Source organism: Fringilla coelebs (genome assembly GCF_963513975.1).
Source record: "Fringilla coelebs genome assembly, chromosome: Z".
NCBI lineage: Eukaryota > Metazoa > Chordata > Aves > Passeriformes > Fringillidae > Fringilla > Fringilla coelebs.
Window position 1 is genome coordinate 26,732,880 of NC_140031.1, and position 20,897 is coordinate 26,753,776.

The following is a 20,897-nucleotide window of genomic DNA, read 5'->3' on the forward strand; positions in this document are numbered from 1 at the left end:
GATGAGGGAAGATTAAAGACCCAATATTATCTACCTGGATTTGTGCAAAGTATTTGAAACTGTCTCACACAACATCCTTGTCTCTAAACCAGAGACACACAGATTTCATGGATGTGTAAAGAATAGACTGGATGTCTGCACTCAAAGAGTTGGACTCAACAACTCAGTGTCCAAATGAAGATCAGTGACACCCCCTCCAGGGCCAGGTATTGGGACTGGCGCTGTTTAATGTCTTTATTGGTGACATGATCAGTGGCAGCACCCTCAGAACATTTGCCAGGGATACCAAGTCATGATACTCCAGGGAGCAGGGATGCCATCCAGAAGGACTGACAGGCTTGAGAGGTGGGCCTGTGTCCTCAAGTACAGCAAGGCCAAGTGTAAGGGTCTGGATTGGGGCAATCCTGAGCACAAACACAGGCTGAGCAGAGAATGGACTGAGAGCAGCCTGGGGCAGAAGGACTTGGGGATGTTGTTAGACAAGAAGCTTTAAATAACCCAGCAATGTGTACTTGCAGCCCAGAAAGCCAATTGCATCTTGGGCTGCAGCCATAGAATTGTGACCAACAGGTCAAGGGAGGTCATTCTCCACCTTTTCTCCACTCTTGTGAGACCCCACCCGGAATACTGTGTCCAAGGCTGGATCCCCCAGCATAAGAAGGATGTGGACCTGCTGGAGTGAGTTCAGAGGGTCATTAAAATGATCAGAGGGTTGCAGCATCTCTCCTCTGAAGACAGGCTGAGAGAGTGTGAGCTGTTTAGCCTGGAGAAGTGAAGCTTCCAGGGAGACTTTCCAGCAACATTCTTATCCCATATGGGGGGGCCTGCAAGAAAGCTGGAGGGTTACTTTCTATGAGGGCATGCAGTGATGCTTTTAAAGTTGTTTGCATTGTGGCTGTGATTGTTTATTCTCCTGTTGCTGTAATCATCCTATTTCTAGAAACAGCATGGTGTTAAAAGAGCAGATAAATTCTTTAAATTCCTTCTTTTACCAGTGCTGCATGGTAAATGGGCCATCTCAGCCCAGTGCCCTGGTGTTTGCTCCCAGAGCAAGCAAAACACAGCAGCCATCTGAACCATCTCTCTTCAGCTGATGTTCATTGACTTAAGGTACATCTCTGCACCTTAAGAATTGACTGTACTCTGAATTGACTTAATTCACATCTCTGCAGCTTAACCCTGCAAATACCTGAGCTGGAGCATCTACATTATGAAATAAAACCCATGTAAATACTATATAGTGGTGTAGCTTCATCCCTTCTCGGTTATTATCAGGGAAGTTGCTGTCCTCCATTTCCTGATTACAACCCCCACCCTAAGCACTGAGTATTTAGATGTCAGATTTAAAAGTCAGCTCTCCAGCTCGGGTATTGACACATAAATTTTGAAAAGTAATCTAAAAACCATATATAAGTGTTTTCCCAGTTTTCTGCTTCTCTTTTTTTTTTTTTTTTTTTCAAATTAAATTTGCAGCAAACATTTTACACTGGAGATTTATCTGTTTGGTAAAATGTGCAGTAAATGCTCCTCTGTAACAGGAGAATCCTCCATCCCTGTGAGTGTAGGTTTGGGGAGTTCTGGTTCGGACTGCAGTACCCCCAGACTCAACACTATCAGGTGCATCAGGTGTTAAATCACATTTGCTTAGAGCATGACTGTAGCTGAGTATGAGCAAAACAGATTACCTTCCCTACAAGGCAGTACTTATTGGTTGGTTTTCCATGGCAGAAAAAGAGATGAAGGTGTTACCGGCCACATCCACAGCGCAGTGCAGCATTCTGGGCAGCTGTGCAGCTGTGCAGTGCTCTTGCACAAGCAGAGCTGGGCCATCCCAGCACCACAGCCTTGTGCCACAGGAAGGGTGGCTAAGGCCAGCACACAGCCCCAGGGTATGATCATGAGCAGCTGGCTTGACTGCTGTGCTGCAGTGCCTTTCCTCCTTGCAGAAGATGAGCAGCCTGCTGGGGCAGTGTGTACTCCACACCTGTGATGTGCTTCACATCGCCACTTTGGGCTTTAACTGCAAAGAGAAAATAAAACACTTGATGATCCTGCTCTGACTGGAAAAGAACAGAAATATTTACTGTTTCTGTAAGTTTTTCTCTCTAGGTTCTTGGAATTAAAAAAAAAAAATCTTTAGGTCAACTGCTTAGTTTTTGGACTTTTCCCCACCCCAATAGAGACCTAGGTTCAACTGTTAGGGACCAAATAGTTTCATGGCATCTCCTGTACATTGCTAGCCAGGAGAAAACTGATAAAATTATGTGAAACGTTAAGGTCTATTTTCCAAGAGGTTTTATTGTGGTTGTTTTGTTTAACTTATATTCAAAACCTAACACTTGAAAAGAAGAATGAAAGAAAAATGGTCAAATATTCAGTTTTGCTTTTTTTCCTTAAAAAAAAATGCTTGGCCTCATGAATTTTGGCTCTTTTCAAAAGGTGACACTGATGTTTATATATAGTAAAGTGAAGAAAAATAAAAGAACAAAAGTAGTATTTTGGAGGTGGGGGGAGAAGGGGAAAATTCTCCAATTTATTCTCTGTTGTAGTAAGGAATCAAAAAGTCAGTACTTTTATTTTAAAATTCCTTTTCCTGGCCCAGATAAGATTTTAAATTGAAGTTGAGCATATAAAAATATGGAGTGATTCCATTTATGCCAAATATTGCTTCTGCATTTTTTCCTTTGCAACATTCTTTAGGAATTGTCTTATGCCATAACTCTGGACGGAGACTGTTATTCATAACAATATTTTAATGAAAAATACTACTTTAGTAGTAGTCAAATCCATGATAAAAATGTGTTAGAGCATATATCATAACCAGATGGGGAGAACAGGCTCAACATATGATATCTGTATTTTTGAAGGCACCTCAGACTTTCACCTCAGTATCGGAGCATATATCATAACCAGATGAGGAGAACAGGCTCAACATATGATATCTGTATTTTTGAAGGCACCTCAGACTTTCACCTCAGTATCGGAAATACGTCTTTAGTTGCTTCTCTTTGCTTTTCTTGGACCCTCCAAGGCAGCTCTACAATAAAGGTTTTCTAGCATGCAGAACCAAAACTCAATGTGTGCCCACATTTGCCTTGCTTTTGTCTTCCTGAGAAGTCTTATAGCATAGAAACTAAATATTCTATTCTTTTTCCAGTTCTCCTGGTCTGAAAGCTGCCATGATTAGTGTGGACTCAGGTAGAGCTGACTCAATATTTTAATATACAGATGTTCTTGTGTAGTGCATTGCCTAGGATATAATTTAATAGAAGTTGGCAAGACTGGAATGTTTGGACAGAGCCAGTCCCAGCGGTACAGAAAGTGAGGAGTACATTTTTTAAATGCTACTTGTGTCCTGCCCATGGTTATCCTGTAGCAGGGAGAGGGAAATGAAGTCTTTGTGTACTTCTGGAGAAATGCATTAATAATGACAGTACCACAACGAGGTCTCTATGCTTCACAGAGTGTTCTGGTTTCACTGGTACTGGCTTTAAAACATGATGTGTTTGTGTCTCATTGCATTTGGACTTGATGATCTTGAAGGTCTTTTCCAACCTTCCTTTTCTATGAAGAGTGTCTGCAGCATTTTTACAGACAAAAGTGTATGTGTTTGTGCATCTGCACCTGTGATTAATACTTGCCTGATATACTACAGAGGCTAGGGAATAGTTCTAACTTCACCAGTGTCCAGGATCAACTGGCCAAGGATGAGACAAGGAGCCTAACAAGAGTGTTTGTACTGTGTGGTGTTTTCTGCAATATTTCTTTGTGGGTGGGCACTTGAGGTCTTTGGGCATGAAGGGACACTGCTTCCTCTGAGGTTAATCTGGGGTACCTGCTGATGTAGCATTTGGTACTCAGCCACCACAGCTAGGAAGTGAGTGTATCCATGGTTCATCCACGACCTAAGCCTGAAAAGGCTGCACCCTTACCAGGTGTTTATTAATGTCATTTTTATTAGACTTTTTTTCCCGTTTTGGAACCAACAAAACCAACCATTTTTATTGCTTCAAAACAGCCATCCATTTTGTGTTGTTTCATGTTTAGCACGAACGCCCAATTTGACTTTTCTCTGAGACAACAAAATGCACAAAGGCTTGGCACAGTTCCTGCAAGCTGCATCAGTGTTGCGTTGGAGGTGGTAGTGGATTGCATGCCTGATCCCCTTTTGTCTTAATGTATCAAGAAGCTCTCCAGGAGTCAGCTGACAATACTGGGATCGCATGGGTGGAATGCTGACTGTGCTGTTTTAAGGAGAAGCAGCAGGCACTCAGCTCCAGGCACATCTTGTGCTTGTACCACAAACAAACTGTGTCCTGGCAGTGCTGCCAGCTTAAGCTGAGGACCAGAGAGATTCCACTGTGAAGACACTGAGCTGTCTGCATGTATTGTAGAGAAGTTTAGTGAGGGATTCAGTGTCAGTGTGGTTGCTCCTTTCTTACTATTTATTTTTTATAGGTTTCTGTTTAGCAATCTTAATTCCATGAAGAACAAAATACATGAGATCCCAGTTTGACTCCCATGACTGAACATGAGATTTGCATGTCTTTTTAGAGGTCTTATGAATATTTTTCCAGAGTTTATGAATATTTTTCCAGAGATGCATTAATTCTTATGTCCTAGGCCCTTCACAGAGGAAGAGTCTGTTCTTCCTCCTCCCATCCAACACTTACACATTGTGCCTAAGGACAGTTTAAAGAAACTGTTTGACTTCAGTGGTGTAGTGATGGGAAAATCAGAGATGTTGCTGGGTAGGAGGACAATGACCAAGAAAAGCAAAGGAAAGGAACTGGGGAAAATGGGAAAACAGGTAAAACCGATGGAGCTTGAATTTACACAGGCTGGGTAAAGTGACTAGAACCAAACCTGAGATGAGGGGTGAGAGTATAACCAGATTTTAGTCCATAATGGGTGGTGCAAGCAAATGGATGTAAGAAATACAGGGAGAAAATGGTAGAGAAATACAAAGTATGAGGAGAAGGCAAAAAGAATCCAGAAGGGTACAGGGAATGAGGGTCAAGGAGAGAGTGGGCACAGACCTAGGGTACAGGCAGGACCAACCTAGGCTGTGGATCTGCTGGGGCGTGGAAAGGAGAGTTTGTCTGCAAGGAATAGAGCCAGCATGAGAATCTGGGAACGGAGTACTGACTTCAGTGAGGAAGAGGAGTAATTTAGATAATATGCTTTCATTTTCTCCGTGGCAGGGTGAGTCCTGAAGATTGTTCCCCTGTCTGACATTGAGGCTGTCTTACTGGGCAGCACTGAGCTGTGTGTCCTCATGTGTCTGAAGTGTTTTTGTATGCATGTATTTTTGCTTCCAGTGGTATTTAGATGGCTATTTTGGGTGTATCTGTAAGTAAATACCATACCACACTGACACTCTGGTCTTTCACCAGAAACATGTGGTCTGGGGGCGGGGGGGTTGTTTGTGTCCGTCGAACCGTCTGTCTACACTGCAGAACCGAGGTACTAAGGTGACCTGGTCGGCCCCATTGCTGTGGCTCTGACATGTGCGTGCCTGTGCCTCCATGCTGTTCTCTTCCCGAACCGTGGATGGTAAGCTCTTCTGAGCAGCGTCCTCCTCACAGCTATAGCTCGGGATGCCCTGTGGTAGCCAAAAGCACGATGGGTCGCCATGAAAGCAGTCACACTGTTTGCAAGCAAATCTTTTCGTAAGTACGCCAAGGAGACTGGAAAAACAGGAGCTTCCCCCCCCCCCCCCCCCCCCGCCGAAAACCTTTTCAGTACAACATTAAGTCACTTCCTGTAGTTGCAGTAAGTCTAGAGCTTCTTTTTTCCCCCCTCCTCTCTGCCCCCTGCCTCCTCCTTCCCTGAAGAAGCCTGTATTCCTTTGCGAAGAAGACGCGGCTCCCGACCCCCGGCGCTCGGAGGCGGCAGGCAGCGCGCAGTGCGCGCCCGGCGGGGCGGAGGGCAGCGCGGCGGGCGGAGCGCGGGGCAGGACGGCTCTGCCGGATGGGCTGGAGCGGGAGCGAGCCCGAGGGAGGCAGGGCTCCGGCGTGTGACACATGAAGCTGGGACAGCCATACGTGGCTGGAAAATTTGCAGTGTGGGGGCAGAGACATGTGGCTAAGTCAGGTAACCGGAAAGCTGGCTTTTATTATTCCTCCAGCGCATAACTTGAAATAGTTGTTTTTCCGTTCTGGGTTGGTTTTTTTTTTTTCCCTTTATTTGTATTTTTCCTGCTGCCAAGTATGAGGCCAGGAGGAGCAGTTTGTGAGGCAGTGCTGTATATGAATACGCAGCCTGAGAAAACCCAGCCGATGTATTGAACTTTTTATTTAGATTGCTTCAGGAACAGGTGAGTTCTGCGGCTGGAGGGCAGGTGGGTGCGCCTCTTGTATGACGCTTGTCCCTGAGCAGTGGGGTTCAGGATCCTGCTGGAAGGGGATCTTGCTGCCTGTTGTGGTGGTGGGAGCTTCACGGAGTTTAAAATGAAAGAAGCAGAGGCGCTGGTAGAAGTGTACGAGCTGAGGTGAGAGCAAATTGGTGGTGCTGCTGTTGCAGCTGCACTTCCCAGAGCCATAAAACAGCGCTGCAGAGCTGTGTAAAGTCCAGTGGCATCAGTTGCATAAGGAGCAGGGTCAGAGTTCCCATCGCCTGCTTGAATGCACTCTCTAGAGAAGTTGGTCTGCGGATGATTCGCGTGGTGCATTGTAATCCTGTGATCTTTACATGATAGCATAGCATGTGGAAAAGCTTGGTGGGGCATAGGAAGACTGGAAGGATTTGAGCAAGGACTGGAAGGATTTGAGATACTGGCTGTGCCCCTTCATTAACAGACACTATCTCTGTGTATGCATGTGTTCACATTTATGTGGGTATGCACTTCTCAGCATTTGAAAACCCACTGATTAACTTTTAAAAAGTTAATCAGGATTTAGTGTTAAGGGTCAGTCAGCGGAAAGTCGTTCTGTTCGCTGAGCTGCAGCAGCAGTTCCTGCCTCAGGCGTGCAGTGAACACCCGTCTTTCTACGCTTGTGTGTGAGTATATAGTTTACTGAATGCTGATTCTGTTCCTTCTTTTCCAGAAAAAGAGGAAGTTAATATAAATGGAGAAGATGAAAAAGAACGGAAAGACCCCTATTTTGTGGAAACACCTTATGGCTACCAGCTAGACTTGGATTTTCTGAAGTACGTGGATGACATACAAAAGGGGAATACCATTAAGAAACTAAATATAAGAAAGAGGAGGAAAGTTGTACCAGCCTCGGTGGGTACCAAGAACTCCGGTGGCCAGTGCAGTGGCTGGACCTCCACAGAGTCTCTCTCTTCATCGAACAGTGATGAGAACAAGCAGTCTTTGGCAGCGAGGTGTCAAGTAACCTTGCCTGTCCCTGCCAAACCCTCAGTTTCCTTTGAAGTATCTCCTACCTACTTAACTGTCCCAGAGAATAAGCAGCTTCCTCCTCCCTCCCCCCAGCCTCCTCGACACAACCTCCTTGTAACAAAAACCCTCATGGAAACACGGAGGCGACTGGAGCAGGAGAGGATGATGCAGGTCACGCCTGGAGATGTCCGCAGGCCTCGACTTTCCAGCTTTGGAGGCATGGGCTCCACAAGCTCCCTCCCTTCTTTTGTGGGATCCAGTGGGTACAGCCATGTGTCTCAGCACCTGCAGAATGGGTATCAGGGGAACGGTGACTATGGTGCCTGTTTCAGCTCCTCGTTGGGCAGTTCCATTCGTCACAGCCCCATGAGCTCGGGAATATCCACACCGGTCACCAACGTGAGCCCGGTGCATCTGCAGCACATCAGGGAGCAAATGGCAGTTGCCCTCAAGCGTCTCAAGGAGCTCGAGGAGCAAGTCAAGACTATTCCTGTGCTGCAGGTCAAAATTTCAGTGTTGCAGGAGGAGAAGAGGCACATGATGGCTGAACTTAAGAACCAAAGGAAAGCCACTCAAAATGACACATACGGTTTCAGAAAGCGATCCTATAGTGCAGGAAATGCAGAGCAGTGGGAACACATGTCTCAGGTGAGAAGAGGTGGAGAACTGTATATAGATTGTGAGGAAGAGATGGAGAGTATGGAGCAGAGCTCTCAGAGGATAGAGGAGTTCAGGCAGCTAACTGCTGAGATGCAAGCCCTGGAGAAAAAAATCCAAGATAGCAACTACGAAAGTCCAGCAAACCTTCGAGTGAACAGAGAAAGCCTGACAAAAGAAGCCCGGTCTGTTGCTGTGGGTGCTGATGAAAACATGAACGATGTCGTTATATACAACAGATCTGCAAGGCAACACAAAGAAATAGCTGTGGGAACAGAGAAAGAAGTGAGGGAGTGTGGAGTTGGGGTGACAGAGGCCATGCTTGGATTGTCTACAGAGGTTGAGAAGGAGATAGAGCTTCAGCAGCAGACCATCGAAGCCCTTAAAGATAAGATATATAGGCTAGAGGTTCAGTTAAAGGAAACCACCCATGACAGGGAAATGACCAAATTAAAACAGGAGTTGCAGGCAGCTGGGTCTAGAAAGAAGGTGGATAAAGCCATGATGGCTCAGCCCCATGTTGTCAGTAGGATGGTGGAGGCTGTCGTACAAACGAGAGACCAAATGGTGGGAGACCACGTGGAGGTTGCTGATTCGTCAGTGGGAAACCATCTGCAGACCAGCAGCATCGGCACCTCCTGCAGTCCCGCCATGCGGAGCACAGCTGCGGGCCCCGAGCTCCTGATGAGCCGATGGCTGGTGAGGGAGAGGACAGAGGTGCAAGATCAGGGTACAGGGAGGTCCATGGAGCTGCTTGATAAGTCAGTGGGCACAGAGACGAGCATCTGTGAGACGGGCGTCAACACAGAGGAGCCGTCAGAGGTGCCGAGCCCTTCCCGGATGGCCCAGGTGGTCGGAGCAGTGAGGTCTGTGGGCTGCGGGGACTGCTCGGTGAACGTGGTGGTTTGTGTGCCCAAGGAACACGTGTCCCGTGAAACAGCCACAGAGGCTGTACCCAGGGCAGAGGCAATGGTGATGGCTGTGCCTTCCACAGCTAGCCAGCAAACCAGCACTGCTTTGGAGATGGTGAGCCAGTGCACCAGCACAGAGGTGGCCTGCCTGGCAGACTGTGGGACTAACACCACTCTGAGCAGCTGTGATAAGCAGACCAGCACGGACGGCGTGGAGTTGCGGAGTGTGGCAGTAGGGGATGGCCGGGTGAAGGACATACACGCGTCTGCAAAGATGCGTTCAGTGGGAGTGGGCACCATGCTCTCTAGCCACCCTGGCTTTGAAAAGCCTTCTGCAGTAAAAACCAAAGACTGTGGCACTGGACAGATAAGTGTTTATGAGAACTATCTGGTAGGCCTGAAAATGAGGAGCATTGCCTGTGGACCTCCTCCGTTGCCGGTTGTCCCAGCTGGCACCAGGAGCATAGGCGTTGGGGGAGAGTCTGTGTGCGACCCAGTCAGCGGTCAGTCCGAGAGCCCTCTGCCTCCATCTGAGCTGAGGACAGGCTTGGATCACTACATTGAACGCGTGCAGAAGCTTCTGCAGGAGCAGCAGATGCTGCTTGCTGAAAATTACAGTGAATTGGCGGAAGCTTTTGGGGAGCCCCACTCCCAGATTGGATCTCTCAATTCACAACTCATCAGCACCCTCACCTCCATCAACTCTGTCATGAAATACGCCAGTACAGAGGAGCTGCGTAGCCTGGACCTCCAGAAGCAGTGCATGGAGAGAAGCATCCCATCAGGTAAGCCCAGCATCCGGGCACACATCTGGTGCACTGTTCGGCTCTTTCCCAGGGCTGCAGATCAGTTGCCTCCTCTTTTAGTCTGGAAGCCACTGTGTAGCCCTCCCCAAAGAAGCACAGAGCTTAGCATTCTTGTTGAATGCCCATTGGGTATTCTGTCCACCCCGTCGCTAGTAGCTGAAAAAGCAGAGTTTTGTCTCTCCCAGTCCAGCAGGCTCTGAAAGTCCTGTTGATGATGGTGCCATGGCTCTGACCGTGCAAGAGAGGTGTCTAAAATTTTGAAAGCTTTAACCACTGTGCAGCGTGCTGACTTAATGTTATAACTTTAGGAGTTTTGAGGTTAATGCCCATGGGTTTGGAATTTTAAACTTGGCATGCATGTTTTTAAAAACAACAGTGTCAGATTTGACAGAGCCAAAAGTCACTTACAGTCTTGGTGTCAAACTGACTTGTTTCCACAGACATTTGCCTAGATTTTGTAGTATTTCTTCCGAAGGCGCATTGCCTTTGTTCCTTGTGCTGCTCAGACAGAGAGCTGTGGGGTGCTTTCCCTATTCCAGCAGGGCTGATTGCTTTATAATAGGCAACTCCAGAGCACTTCACAGAAACCACATCTTGGGCTTTCTCTGTTCTAGTAAGTGTTTGTTGTAATCCCTAGTTACAACCTCGTGTTTGAAAGGCATAACTACTGCTGGGGTTTTGGTGACACTCAGGAAAGGCAAGAATTTTAATTTAAACACTCCTTGCCTTTTATTTATTAATTAAAAAAATATAGACAATTATTTTGAGGGATTTTTTTATTCCCTGGGGTAGAGTTGAGTACTTTTAATTTTTTTTAATGTGTCTGATAGTCTAGTTTAAAACTTAGCCTTTTTTTTTTAATATCACTGAATCCAGCCACATTACTATTAAGTTTATAAATGGTGGCTTCCTGGAAACCAGTATGTAATGCCTGGTGGTGACTGTTAGATATCTTCTTCTTGCTCCTGCCATACAATGATTGAAACAAGAGGTTAAGGAGGTGGCAAAGACTGGTGCAAATGCATGTCCCGTAGATGCTGAAGAGGGGAAAAAACCCTGAGTATGTAGTATTTAATGTCAGCATAATGTTATTGGCTAATCCAAATAGTTATATAAAGCTCTTCCAGCTTGCTTAATGTCTTAAAATTTACCTATTTTTGTTAAAATGCAACTTGGTAAATCTGTTAGATAGAACCATCCACATAATAAGCTGAGTTTAAAAACCTAAAAGGTTTAGGTTCTCATAGCGAAGGAATAAGCAACATTTAGTAGCGGTAAGGAAAATGTGATATTCTGTCTGCATACATGCAAAATGATACTGTATAAGCAATATTATTATCTTTCTGATATGCACTTTTTATTCCGGTCTTCGTAGAAATAGTGATAGAATAATAATAATAATAATAAGGGTATCTAGCACACATCAGAAATGTCTGTAAAAGAGTGAACCAGAGTTATCACTAGCTGTGAATCCTTAATTCCTTTCCCAGCTTTTACTGCACAGTGTCAAATGTGTAGTCAAGAGGTTTGAAAGCATTTAGACACAGATGGAGCAACAGATCATATTTTCTAAAAATGTTAATACGTGGATTCAGATTTCACATTCCTGATAATATTATTTTGGAATGATTTTATTTTAACTTGTAATGCCATTATCTTTAGCTGTGGATGATGAGTGTAAAATTTCTTTATTTTTAGTCCCTGGTGAGGGATGCTTGGACAGCATACGTAAATCAAGCTATGGTCTATAACACTTTAGACCCATGGAGAATTGGAGTGGAAAAGAGGTCTTAAGCCTGAAATGTTACCCTATCTCTTTCTATTAATTCTTAAAATATTGTGTTTAATACATTTATATGCTGGTCCTGCTGCCCTTTCCTATGGTATTACAGATCATGTGTTAAATGTGGAGAGATTATTTGCTGAATGAAACACTAACTTGAATAATTCTGCAATCATTGGAACTAATGGAGCCTTTCTTTTTCTGTGCATCAGTATTTCATGATAGCTTGTGAGCTCTTAATAAGTCTTTTTCCTCACATTTAGATCTCTTGGATGTAACTTTTCAGGTGTGTGTGTGAACTCAGCCAGTGCCCTTCTCCCTGGGCCTGCCATCTCAGACTTATTTCTGTAAAGCTTGTATAAACACAAAAAGCCTTCAGAGCACTGAGTCTCTATTCAACTTCAGTTCAAATAAGCAACTGAGTTGAAGCTATTCAGAGAAACATGACTGCACACACCTTGTTTTTTTTAGAAAAACAGTCTGACGTGTCAGTTTCTAATTAGCATTAGTAGCGCCATATTTAATGCTTTATTCAAAGAGCATCCTTAGGAAGTATCTCTTAGAGGCCAGTTTCTTTTAGGGCAAAAATACCTGAACTAGCTTTGAGGCATATGCCAGCTGTTGGTTTATTGCTTTTTGGGAGTCAGGTGGGCTACCTCTGGACCCTGGCAAAGCCGACCAGGACGAAATCAGAACTCAGAGGCGCTCTCTCTTCTCCCAGATGCTGTTACCTCTCCCAGGCTCCCTCTTTTCCCCTCCTGGACTCTCTTTCCTCTCCTGAAGTTGTTCTACATTAAAGCTGTGGGACTTTGGTCGCCAGAAGAGAGGACCTCTCATCTTTTGCTTTTGTCCTTGTCGGTTTCGCCATAAGATTTGCGTACCAGTTTGTCGTACTGATGGCTCAGTGGTCTGTGCTGCTTCTGAGACAGCACATCAGTCGAGTTCTCAGCTTTACAGATTTATCTCCCTGTTATTGCTGGGGAGACAGGGTGTGCTGCAGGGGCCTCTGCCACCTCACCTTCCCAGACACGGTTTATGGCAGGTGATGGAGACACAGGCAGGAAAGCTGGAGCCTGCTGAGCAGGACACAGGCTGGCAGTTTTCATCTCTAGACACCTTAGACCACTGAGATAATCTCTGAGCCAGGTCTATTAGCAATTGGTATTTTGCCTGTTGCAAAATAATCACCTTCCCTTCTGTAACTTGGCAACTCCTATTAACATTTACATATGCACTGTCTTTCAGAAGCCCTAGTGACCTTAGGGAATTCAAACCTGCTGGCCAGATGAGCACATTCCCACTCTGCAAAGTCAGTTAGCTGGCCTTGGCTGCCAGTGTGTCCAGCTTATCCATATGGATGTGGGTCACAAAGCTAGATGCTAACTGATCCATATTCTTAGACTAGACAGCATATAGGAAGCCTAAAGGGAGGCAAGTGGATTAATCTCCTCTGGTTTTTGCACTAGATTTTAAAAGAATTTTCAGGATGTTATATTTGAATGCTCATATGATGTGTTTTGCAAGATACCAGCCAGAAGACTAATGTCACTTGTACAGGTTCTAATTACATGGACTTTTCACAAGTCTTCTCACTAGTCTAGGTGGCTGTCTTTCACTGTCAGGGTGTTTTCAAGAATGGTATTTAAGAACAACTGATCTGTCATTGCCCTGAAAAATTACCTGAGCATACTTGACCCAAAAATGCATTGCTATTTTGCCTCAGTGATCTTCAGATATCAGTTTTATTGTCACATTTTAGAACAATCCTGACTGAGTGTCCCAGTGGAAACATTACACTACTTAGTCATCATGAGGAGGGAGGCAGCTTCTTGAGTTAAAACTTAAGGGAGTGAAAGAAAATAGGAAGCATATGGTGTCAGAATATCTAGAGGGTTTGGAAATCTTGATGTGCCATCTGGTGGAAAATCTTCCAAGGTTTTCAGCTTCTAAGTTTTAACCAGAGCTGAGGAAGCAGGCTGAGAGACAATGGAAAGACCAAAAGAATGATGGTGATGTGAGAAGGCCCTGGTTCCCCAAAATTGGTGTGTAGGACTAATGAGGCAGTGTGAATGTGGTCATCTTCTGTGCTGTCAGTTGGAGAAAGCTGTTTTTCTTTGCAGCTCTTGTGTTTGAGACACCTTTCTCTTGAAGAGTGTGTCGTTTGACAGGTTAGTAACTTCTCTCCTGGCAACACAAACCATGCTACTGCTGCTGAAGACTTAGGGCTTGCTTGAGGCTCAGAAGCCTGTGCTGATGTGGCGCAGGTATGGTGGTGATCCTGTGAAGCTGTGGGTTGCTACAAATCACAGTGGGTGTGCCTGTGTCAAGGCAGGTGAAGGAAGTCCTCAGCTCCAGCTGCCACAGGTGCATGCCTTAATCACCAGGTTAAGTTTCTGTACAGATGTTCTCGCTGTAACAAACAGGATACATCCATCAGTCTGCTGGGAAGATGTGGAGCATTTTCCACATTCCCTGGAAGGTTGTGCATGATGCAAAACAGCCACGCAGGTGGTCCCCCCCAGGTGCTACATGAGTACTGTTTATTTACAGGGGTCTGGCTGATGTCTCAGAGAATACAGGGCCTCCTCTGCATGTTTACTGTGGCAGGTGGTTTCTGCTAGTTGTGACAGCACGGGAGACTCAAATGGGAATCCCGCTCCATAATGGTGCCAGCCTCCATAAACCTCTTCTGAGATGTTTGATGTACCTTCCCGTGTCATATGTTAACACAAGTTTATTACTGTTGTCATTATTAGCCTTGTAACATTTGCTGGTTTGACTTGATGGTAGCACTGCATGTAAAAAAGCTGCTCTATCTTCTGGCTTCTGCTTCAGTTAGCAGAGAGCATAATTTGCCACAGTATAGATTATTTTTCCCTTCAAATTTGTTGCTGCTTATAGAGTAGCAATCTGCAGCCTGCTGTCTGTTAGATAGAGCCCCAGTTCTCTCCCTATGATGTGGCACAGGGCTGTAATGTTCAGGCACTGAGCTCTGTTTGGAGTTCCACTCCCATGGTAACAGGCAAAGCTATGAATATTTAATAGCAAGAGATTCCCATTTTTCCAAGGAAGTGTGTCATATTTCAGCAACAATAAAACGTCAGCTGATAAAATCAAATCCACATGAATGAGAAAGAAAGTACTCCAAGCTGACCTTCCTGCTGTGCCCAGCATCATGAGATGCTTTGATCCACCACTCCTCAGGGAGATGAAGCTTCATGCACAATTGTCTTGGAAAAGAGAGCGTTTCATAAATAAGATGATTAGATGCTTCAGAGATGTGTGATCTTTTGTGGTCAGTCATGTTTAATGAAAAGAATTGGTTTTTACTTTCAGTTTCAACAAGCTGGATTCACAATCTAATTTGGGGATAGAAAACAACTTCTCAGCACTGAGAAAATGGTTCAAGTGAGAGTGAAAAAGAGATTATTCTTGCAGTTCTCTTACTAGAGCCTTCATCCTATTAGAAGGAGTGTTTTCCCTGGAGCTGAATGATAGTTCAACATCTGCCTGTGCTCAGGCCCCAAGAGAATCTGCCTTCTGACATTTTATTGTATAAAATGCTCATGTGTGGCAATTTTTTGTTTTGAAACTTTAGGTTCACTGACTTTTAACCTGGAATGGCTCAAAAGTACCTTTTATAATGAAAATACTCTCTAGTCTTGTGAAGATACTGCATTCATCAGCTGGATGGGTTACTATAAATCATTGTAAATGTTTAAACATAACATGTTTGCTCATTACTGCTTTTTAATGTACCTTAATAGAATGGGTTTTATTCTTTAATAGTTCAGATCAGTAGACCAAATTGAAAGTGGATTAAAATAATTTATATTTTAAAAAAACATATCTTAGACATGACGATTTAAAAATACTGGAGGAGAGAGAATACTTCAGTTAAATTAATTTTGTAATGAGCTTACTGTTTCTATAAAGAAATCATGCAGTGTGGAAGAGAAGTATTTCCTTGCTATATATGCTCCAGACAGTATTTGTGCACTGTCTTTAGTGGGGAATCTATAGCTTGTACTACTGACCATTATAAACATATTGTGCAAATAAATGCTTGCACTGGCCAAAAGGTTAAAAATAAAATCTTTGTGCAGCTACCACATAAAAAAAAAAAAAAAAAAAACAAACTTGTGCACTTTTTTAAGCTAGAAGCCTATGATGTTCCAGCCAGAGAGCTGGGTTCTCATCTTCATGGTACTTAATTCCCCGGCCTTGCTTGCACTTCTCTTGATTTCCAGTGGGATAAAAGTATTGTCAAGCTAAATTGTTTTTATGATAATACTTAGGTTTGCTTCCATCAAACTAAATGGAAATTTTCAAAAGCGGTGAAGGCCAGACTTCTGTTCCCATGAGTTCATCACAAATTCAAAAGAATCTGTTGAGTTCCCTGAACCAGCTAACAGCATGACTACTTGTGCTGTCATAAATGTGAGGCAAAGTTTGCAATTAGGAAGGAAAATTGCATCCTAATAACATTACATTATAGGTGCCAGAAATGGCATGGGTAATATGTTGTTTCTCTGTAGCAGCTTTGCTGTCACCCTGGTCTAAATTGGTGAGATTTTCAAAAGAAGCAGAAGTGATTTATGAGAGGAGATTCCTTCTAAAATATTTAAAATATTAGATTGGCCCTGCAGCTCTGTTGGAGGAAGAAGGAGCTCAGTTCATTTGGCTTTTTGGTTTGCACAGCAGTAGATTAATCTATTAAATCACAGACCGTATGTTGGGTGGTACAGCTCCTTCCTTTGTTTTCTCAGTGATTGGACTCAGTGCTATCCAAGTCTCGTTATGTTTTCTGTCTTGAAAAGGGGAAGGCCGGGGAACTGATATTAAATGATAATTAAGGGCTCATAGCATTAATACGGAGTTGGACCCAAAGCTCTCTTTCCCTCATCATTGGGTACTGTGTATGCAGTAAGTGTAGACATCTAAGAGCTTTGCAGGGAGAATGAGTGCACTGACTGGTTCACCTAATGCACATTAATTGTCTCCTTGCCCTCAACTCTTGATGTCACCCTCTTTTGTCAGGTGCCAGGAGCCGGCTGAGCAGAACCCTTTTATTTTTCATTGAAAGGCATGGGCATCATGCCCGAGGTCCTGAATTCAGTGTGGTGCTTCTCAGCCAATGATGCCTGTACCAGAAGAAGGAACCTATTGAAATCATGTTGCATTGGTGGCAGGTTCAGGAGAGGCTCTGAGTCAGGGGAGAGAAGTCTACTACTGTCCTTATTTCTCTCTGTCCTACCCTGCAGCTCCCTCCCCTGCCTGTCCCAGGACAGGAGGGAGACACATGAGGAAATTTAGGCTTAGGGGACATGACAGGGGTCCACCAGGTGCTGCTGTTGGTTCACCTCAGGCTGGAGCCCCACTTTGCCCTGCCAGAGTCCTGCCATCAGCTCTAGCATGCACAGCCCCACCTGTGCCTCCAGACACACCGTGGTTGTCACAGCTGCTTCTGCAGGAGAACCATGCTGTCTGGCAGACAGTGCTGCTGAAAGCAAACCTGGGCATCTCTGGAACTTTGCATGTCCCTGGATGCTTCAGAGCAGGTTTCCTTCACTCCTTTTCATGTCCTCAGAGGCCAGTCTGGAGCGGAAGGGGTGACCTGGTAAAACCAGCCCAGGCAGCCACCACCGGCTGCAGCTGGAAGTGGTTACTGTGTTTGGTACTCTTTAATTGTACCTGTCACAGCTCCAAGCAAGCCTAGAGACAGTTCCCTTGTTTTTCAGCTAAGGGAGTTTAAAAATCATGGGTTTTGGCCTTGGTTCTATCACCTTGGCAGCCCTCCTCTTCTCAGCTGTTGGATGAGGAATGATGCTTGCTCTTGGGAAGAGACCTGACCAAAGTCAGTCGGTGCTGCAAAGTGAGTAGGGGTGGGGGAGCAAGAGCAGGACTTCCCTCTTGCTTTTCATGGGTGTCCAGGTGCTCAGACATGTCTCTAGAAGGGTTACTTCTACCCAGGGGGCCCTGGGAAGCTGCCACCTTCTTACACACAAACACACACACTTACTTTTCACTCTTAAGTGAAAGCTTTTTTGCTGTGCTTGTAGTGACGTGATGGTCAATACCCTGCTGCGTGCGTTTTCCTGCAGACAGCTTGTATGTTGGAGGAGCTATAAGCTGAGATGAAACTGGGCAATAGGCCTCACTGCTGGAGAAGGATGCTTTGGGAAATGCATGCAGGGTGAGCCTTGGCTGGAAGTTCAGAGACTTGGGTGGGAATGGGAGAAAAAAGGAGGAAGCTGCTGGGAAGTGACAGTGTTTAGAAAAATCAGCTTCGTTATGTCCTGTTGTAGGAAAAATACACTGAGGTGAAGTAAGAAGGAGGAAAGGCAGTTTAACAAGAACAGCTTGCTAAACAGATAGGTACCTGTGAGTCTAAAAATTAATGTTGGGAATTTACCTTACTGCAGATTGTTAGCACCCTGTGCAGTGTCACTTGTATTTGAATGAGAAGGCTGTGCCTTAGTTCTTGATAAATACAAAGTCAAAAAATAATACAGAGGCACAAATCATTGAAAGCAAGAAAAGAGTGGGAAAAAAGTAGTAGTGTTTAAAGCAAGTAAAACTACAGCTTTTTTTCCTTGAATGCTAACAAGATCACTAGGGAGGCATATGTGTGCAAAAACCCACTCAGCGTATTTCACAAACAAAAGCATTTGTGCAGATTTGTAGAGAAGTTGCAATAGCACAGCTGGAGTAACTCCAGGGGAATCTGTAAAAGTCTGTGCGTAATTAGCACTGCCTTTTGAATACACAATGGAAAAAAGTGAGAGAACGCCAGCAAATCAGCAAGGGGAAAAAAGTATAACCCAAAGATTTGGAATTTGGTTTAAATACAACTACTAGCTCAGTACAACCCTGACCAAAAAGAAAAAAAAAAAGAAAAAGAAATGTAGTGTGTGGGAGTTCATTGCAGCTGTCTCAGTAACTAGGCAAAGCATGTAGCTTTCAGAATTAGTTTGAGTACTGGAAAAAATTAAAGTTTCCTGAAAATTTTCTGCTTTCATGGAAAATGACATTTCTTGAAAAGCAAGTACAATGAAAAGGTTCTTGCAGGAAGAACCTTAAGAGCCTGTGAACATGCTGTGCTCCTCAGGCATGTTATCAAGGAGCAGCTCAGTGAGCCCACCCTGACCAGGGTGCCAGGAGATGAGGTCACTGCTCATACTGAAAGAGAGGAAAAAGAAGGACTGTTCCTTTCATGCATTTTAAAGCCAGTATCTTTATAGCTTGTCCTTCTATTGTGTATCTTATCAAAAGAAAAACTCACAGCCATTTTTTTGCGTTTTCTGAAAATTATCACAGTCTTTTTCCAATTAGGTCCTCAGAAAAGGGTATTTTAAAGGACAAACTTTTTTTTTCCTAGTTTATTCTTTTTTTTTTTTTCTTGTGGATGACAGTATTGGTGGAGATATTATCATTTGACTCGTCCATGATGCCTACTGTCTTCTTTGGCAGGTGCTACTTTGGAGTACATCCCTCACGGCCAACTTGCAAACACACACTTAACTTCAAATTTGCGAACGCTGAAATTGGAGCAGGAAACTGTGCCCACTCAGGAGGAGAAGAAGACTCCCCTGGTGGAAGCTGCTCGGGGAAGGAAGTCTTTTTCTTCTCAGGATAAAGCTCTCACTCCAATTAATCTGACGGATGATCAGCTTGCCTCAGGTCTCTATGGTAATAACTGGCTCACATTCACCTTTCATCATGCTGGTGGAGTCTGAATATGAAATACAGTTAAAGAAGGTTTTCAATATTCTCAAAAATGCAGAAAGCAGGAAAAGATGCAGCTGAGGGGAAATTCAGAGTGTGACACCGTGTGTCTGCAGGCAGTGGTTAAGTTTCAAATGGCAGATTGTAGCGTATCAGTGAAATGTCATTTAGTGTCTTCCTGAGAAAAATCTACTGAAAGGTAAAGGGTTCATAATTTTTAAAATACTTACATTTTTAGGCATCTCTTACCTGTCCTTTGTATAGAGACTGGTTTAAAAGTTTTTCAGCGAATACTAAATCTAAAAGACCATCTTTATTTTGAACCTACGTCTTGAATAGTTTCTTAAATATGCTGTATTTATTGTTAAACATGCTGTCTGTATTAATATGTTCATTTTGGCAAGGAGCTGCTGCTCTCTGACACTAAGAATTAAGATTTTGTTAACAGAATAACAGATTTCAGTGTTAAAAGTTTTTCACTAATAGCAAAGAAAAGCAAAAAGCTTGTCTTTTCTTTAAGTGTTCTAAAGCATCATGAAGATTAGCAGCATGTCGTAAGATAGAAAAGTTAGGCTTAACTAGTTTCCAGAGCTGATTTTGAAGCTGTTCTTCTGTATTTCCAATGTGCATGTCAAACCATGACTGTATATATATATTAGAAAACCCAGCTTCAGATGGTAAATTACAGAGAGAGCCATTGAAAAACAGAGGGTTGTTTTGAAAAATCAGCTATAATGCTGCTGCATTCAAAGCTGGCTACAGATTTATACTGATATGTATGCTTTATCTCCCATTCTAACAGTATGTACTAACAATGAGAACACACTTAAATCTATCATGAAGAAAAGAGATGGGAAGAAGGAGTTGAGCAGCACCAAGAAGAACCTGCAGTTTGTTGGCATTAATGGCGGGTAAGAGACCTGTCTCCAAAACCTCTGTTACTGTATCACTTTTCACAGTGGGAAGAAGAGAAAGAACCCAGGAACACATGCATAGGTTTGGCCTGTCTTTCAGCTGAGGTGCAACTGCTGAGTGTAAGGATCAGAAGGAAGAATTGAACAGTTGAGCTACTCTTAATCCTCTTCTTGTGCTTGCAAGTCATATGTGGCATCAGTCTCAAATACCTGTACATTAGATTGCTGCCAGATTTACTACAGGAAAGTGAAACAATCTCAGACAGCCATGAGGACATTTCTCAGGCAATGCTGTAGTAAGAAAAACTTATATATATATCTTTGGTAGTTGACAAGCACAGCATTATACTTTTAAACAATACAGCAAGAGATGTCATTGCCCTAGAATTAATTTTTCTGGCTTTGTGTTAAATATAAACAGAGACCTTCCTATACAAATACAGAAGACAGTATGGAAAATTGTCTTCTTTTAAAATATTACTTGCCCTCCCAGAATGTTTTGAAGACCTTTAAAATGGTTTCATCCAATTGTTTTTAGATAGCTTTTCCAGCCCTTTCCTCAGATTAGTTTTTCTTTAGTAGGAACGCTTCGTGCAGTTTATAGCCTAAATATCTCACTTAACCTAATTTCCTACATATTAGTTAAAAGTATCATTACATATAGCGAGGGAAAGTTACCATAGGTTTGTTAGCTTCCCTGCTTATATCTGCCTAGTAAGGCAGTGCAATTTACTCTGAACAAAGAAATTT

At 43.8% G+C, this 20,897-nt stretch overlaps 1 protein-coding gene across 3 annotated transcripts in view; it reads left to right on the plus strand.

Annotated features, from left to right (window-relative positions):
• Positions 1-20,897, plus strand: part of KANK1 (KN motif and ankyrin repeat domains 1) — a 129,251-nt gene that overhangs the window by 95,528 nt on the left and 12,826 nt on the right. The window contains exons 1-4 of one of the 3 annotated variants that reach the window (XM_084225586.1): positions 5,542-5,672; positions 7,050-9,701; positions 18,979-19,197; positions 20,036-20,144. In XM_084225586.1, the coding sequence (XP_084081712.1) occupies positions 5,636-5,672; positions 7,050-9,701; positions 18,979-19,197; positions 20,036-20,144 (3,017 nt within the window). In that variant the 5' untranslated portion in view covers positions 5,542-5,635. Of the gene's footprint in view, positions 1-5,541; positions 5,673-5,820; positions 6,097-7,049; positions 9,702-18,978; positions 19,198-20,035; positions 20,145-20,897 lie in introns of those variants that run through there. The other 2 variants (XM_084225584.1, XM_084225585.1) reach the window with 2 other exon arrangements.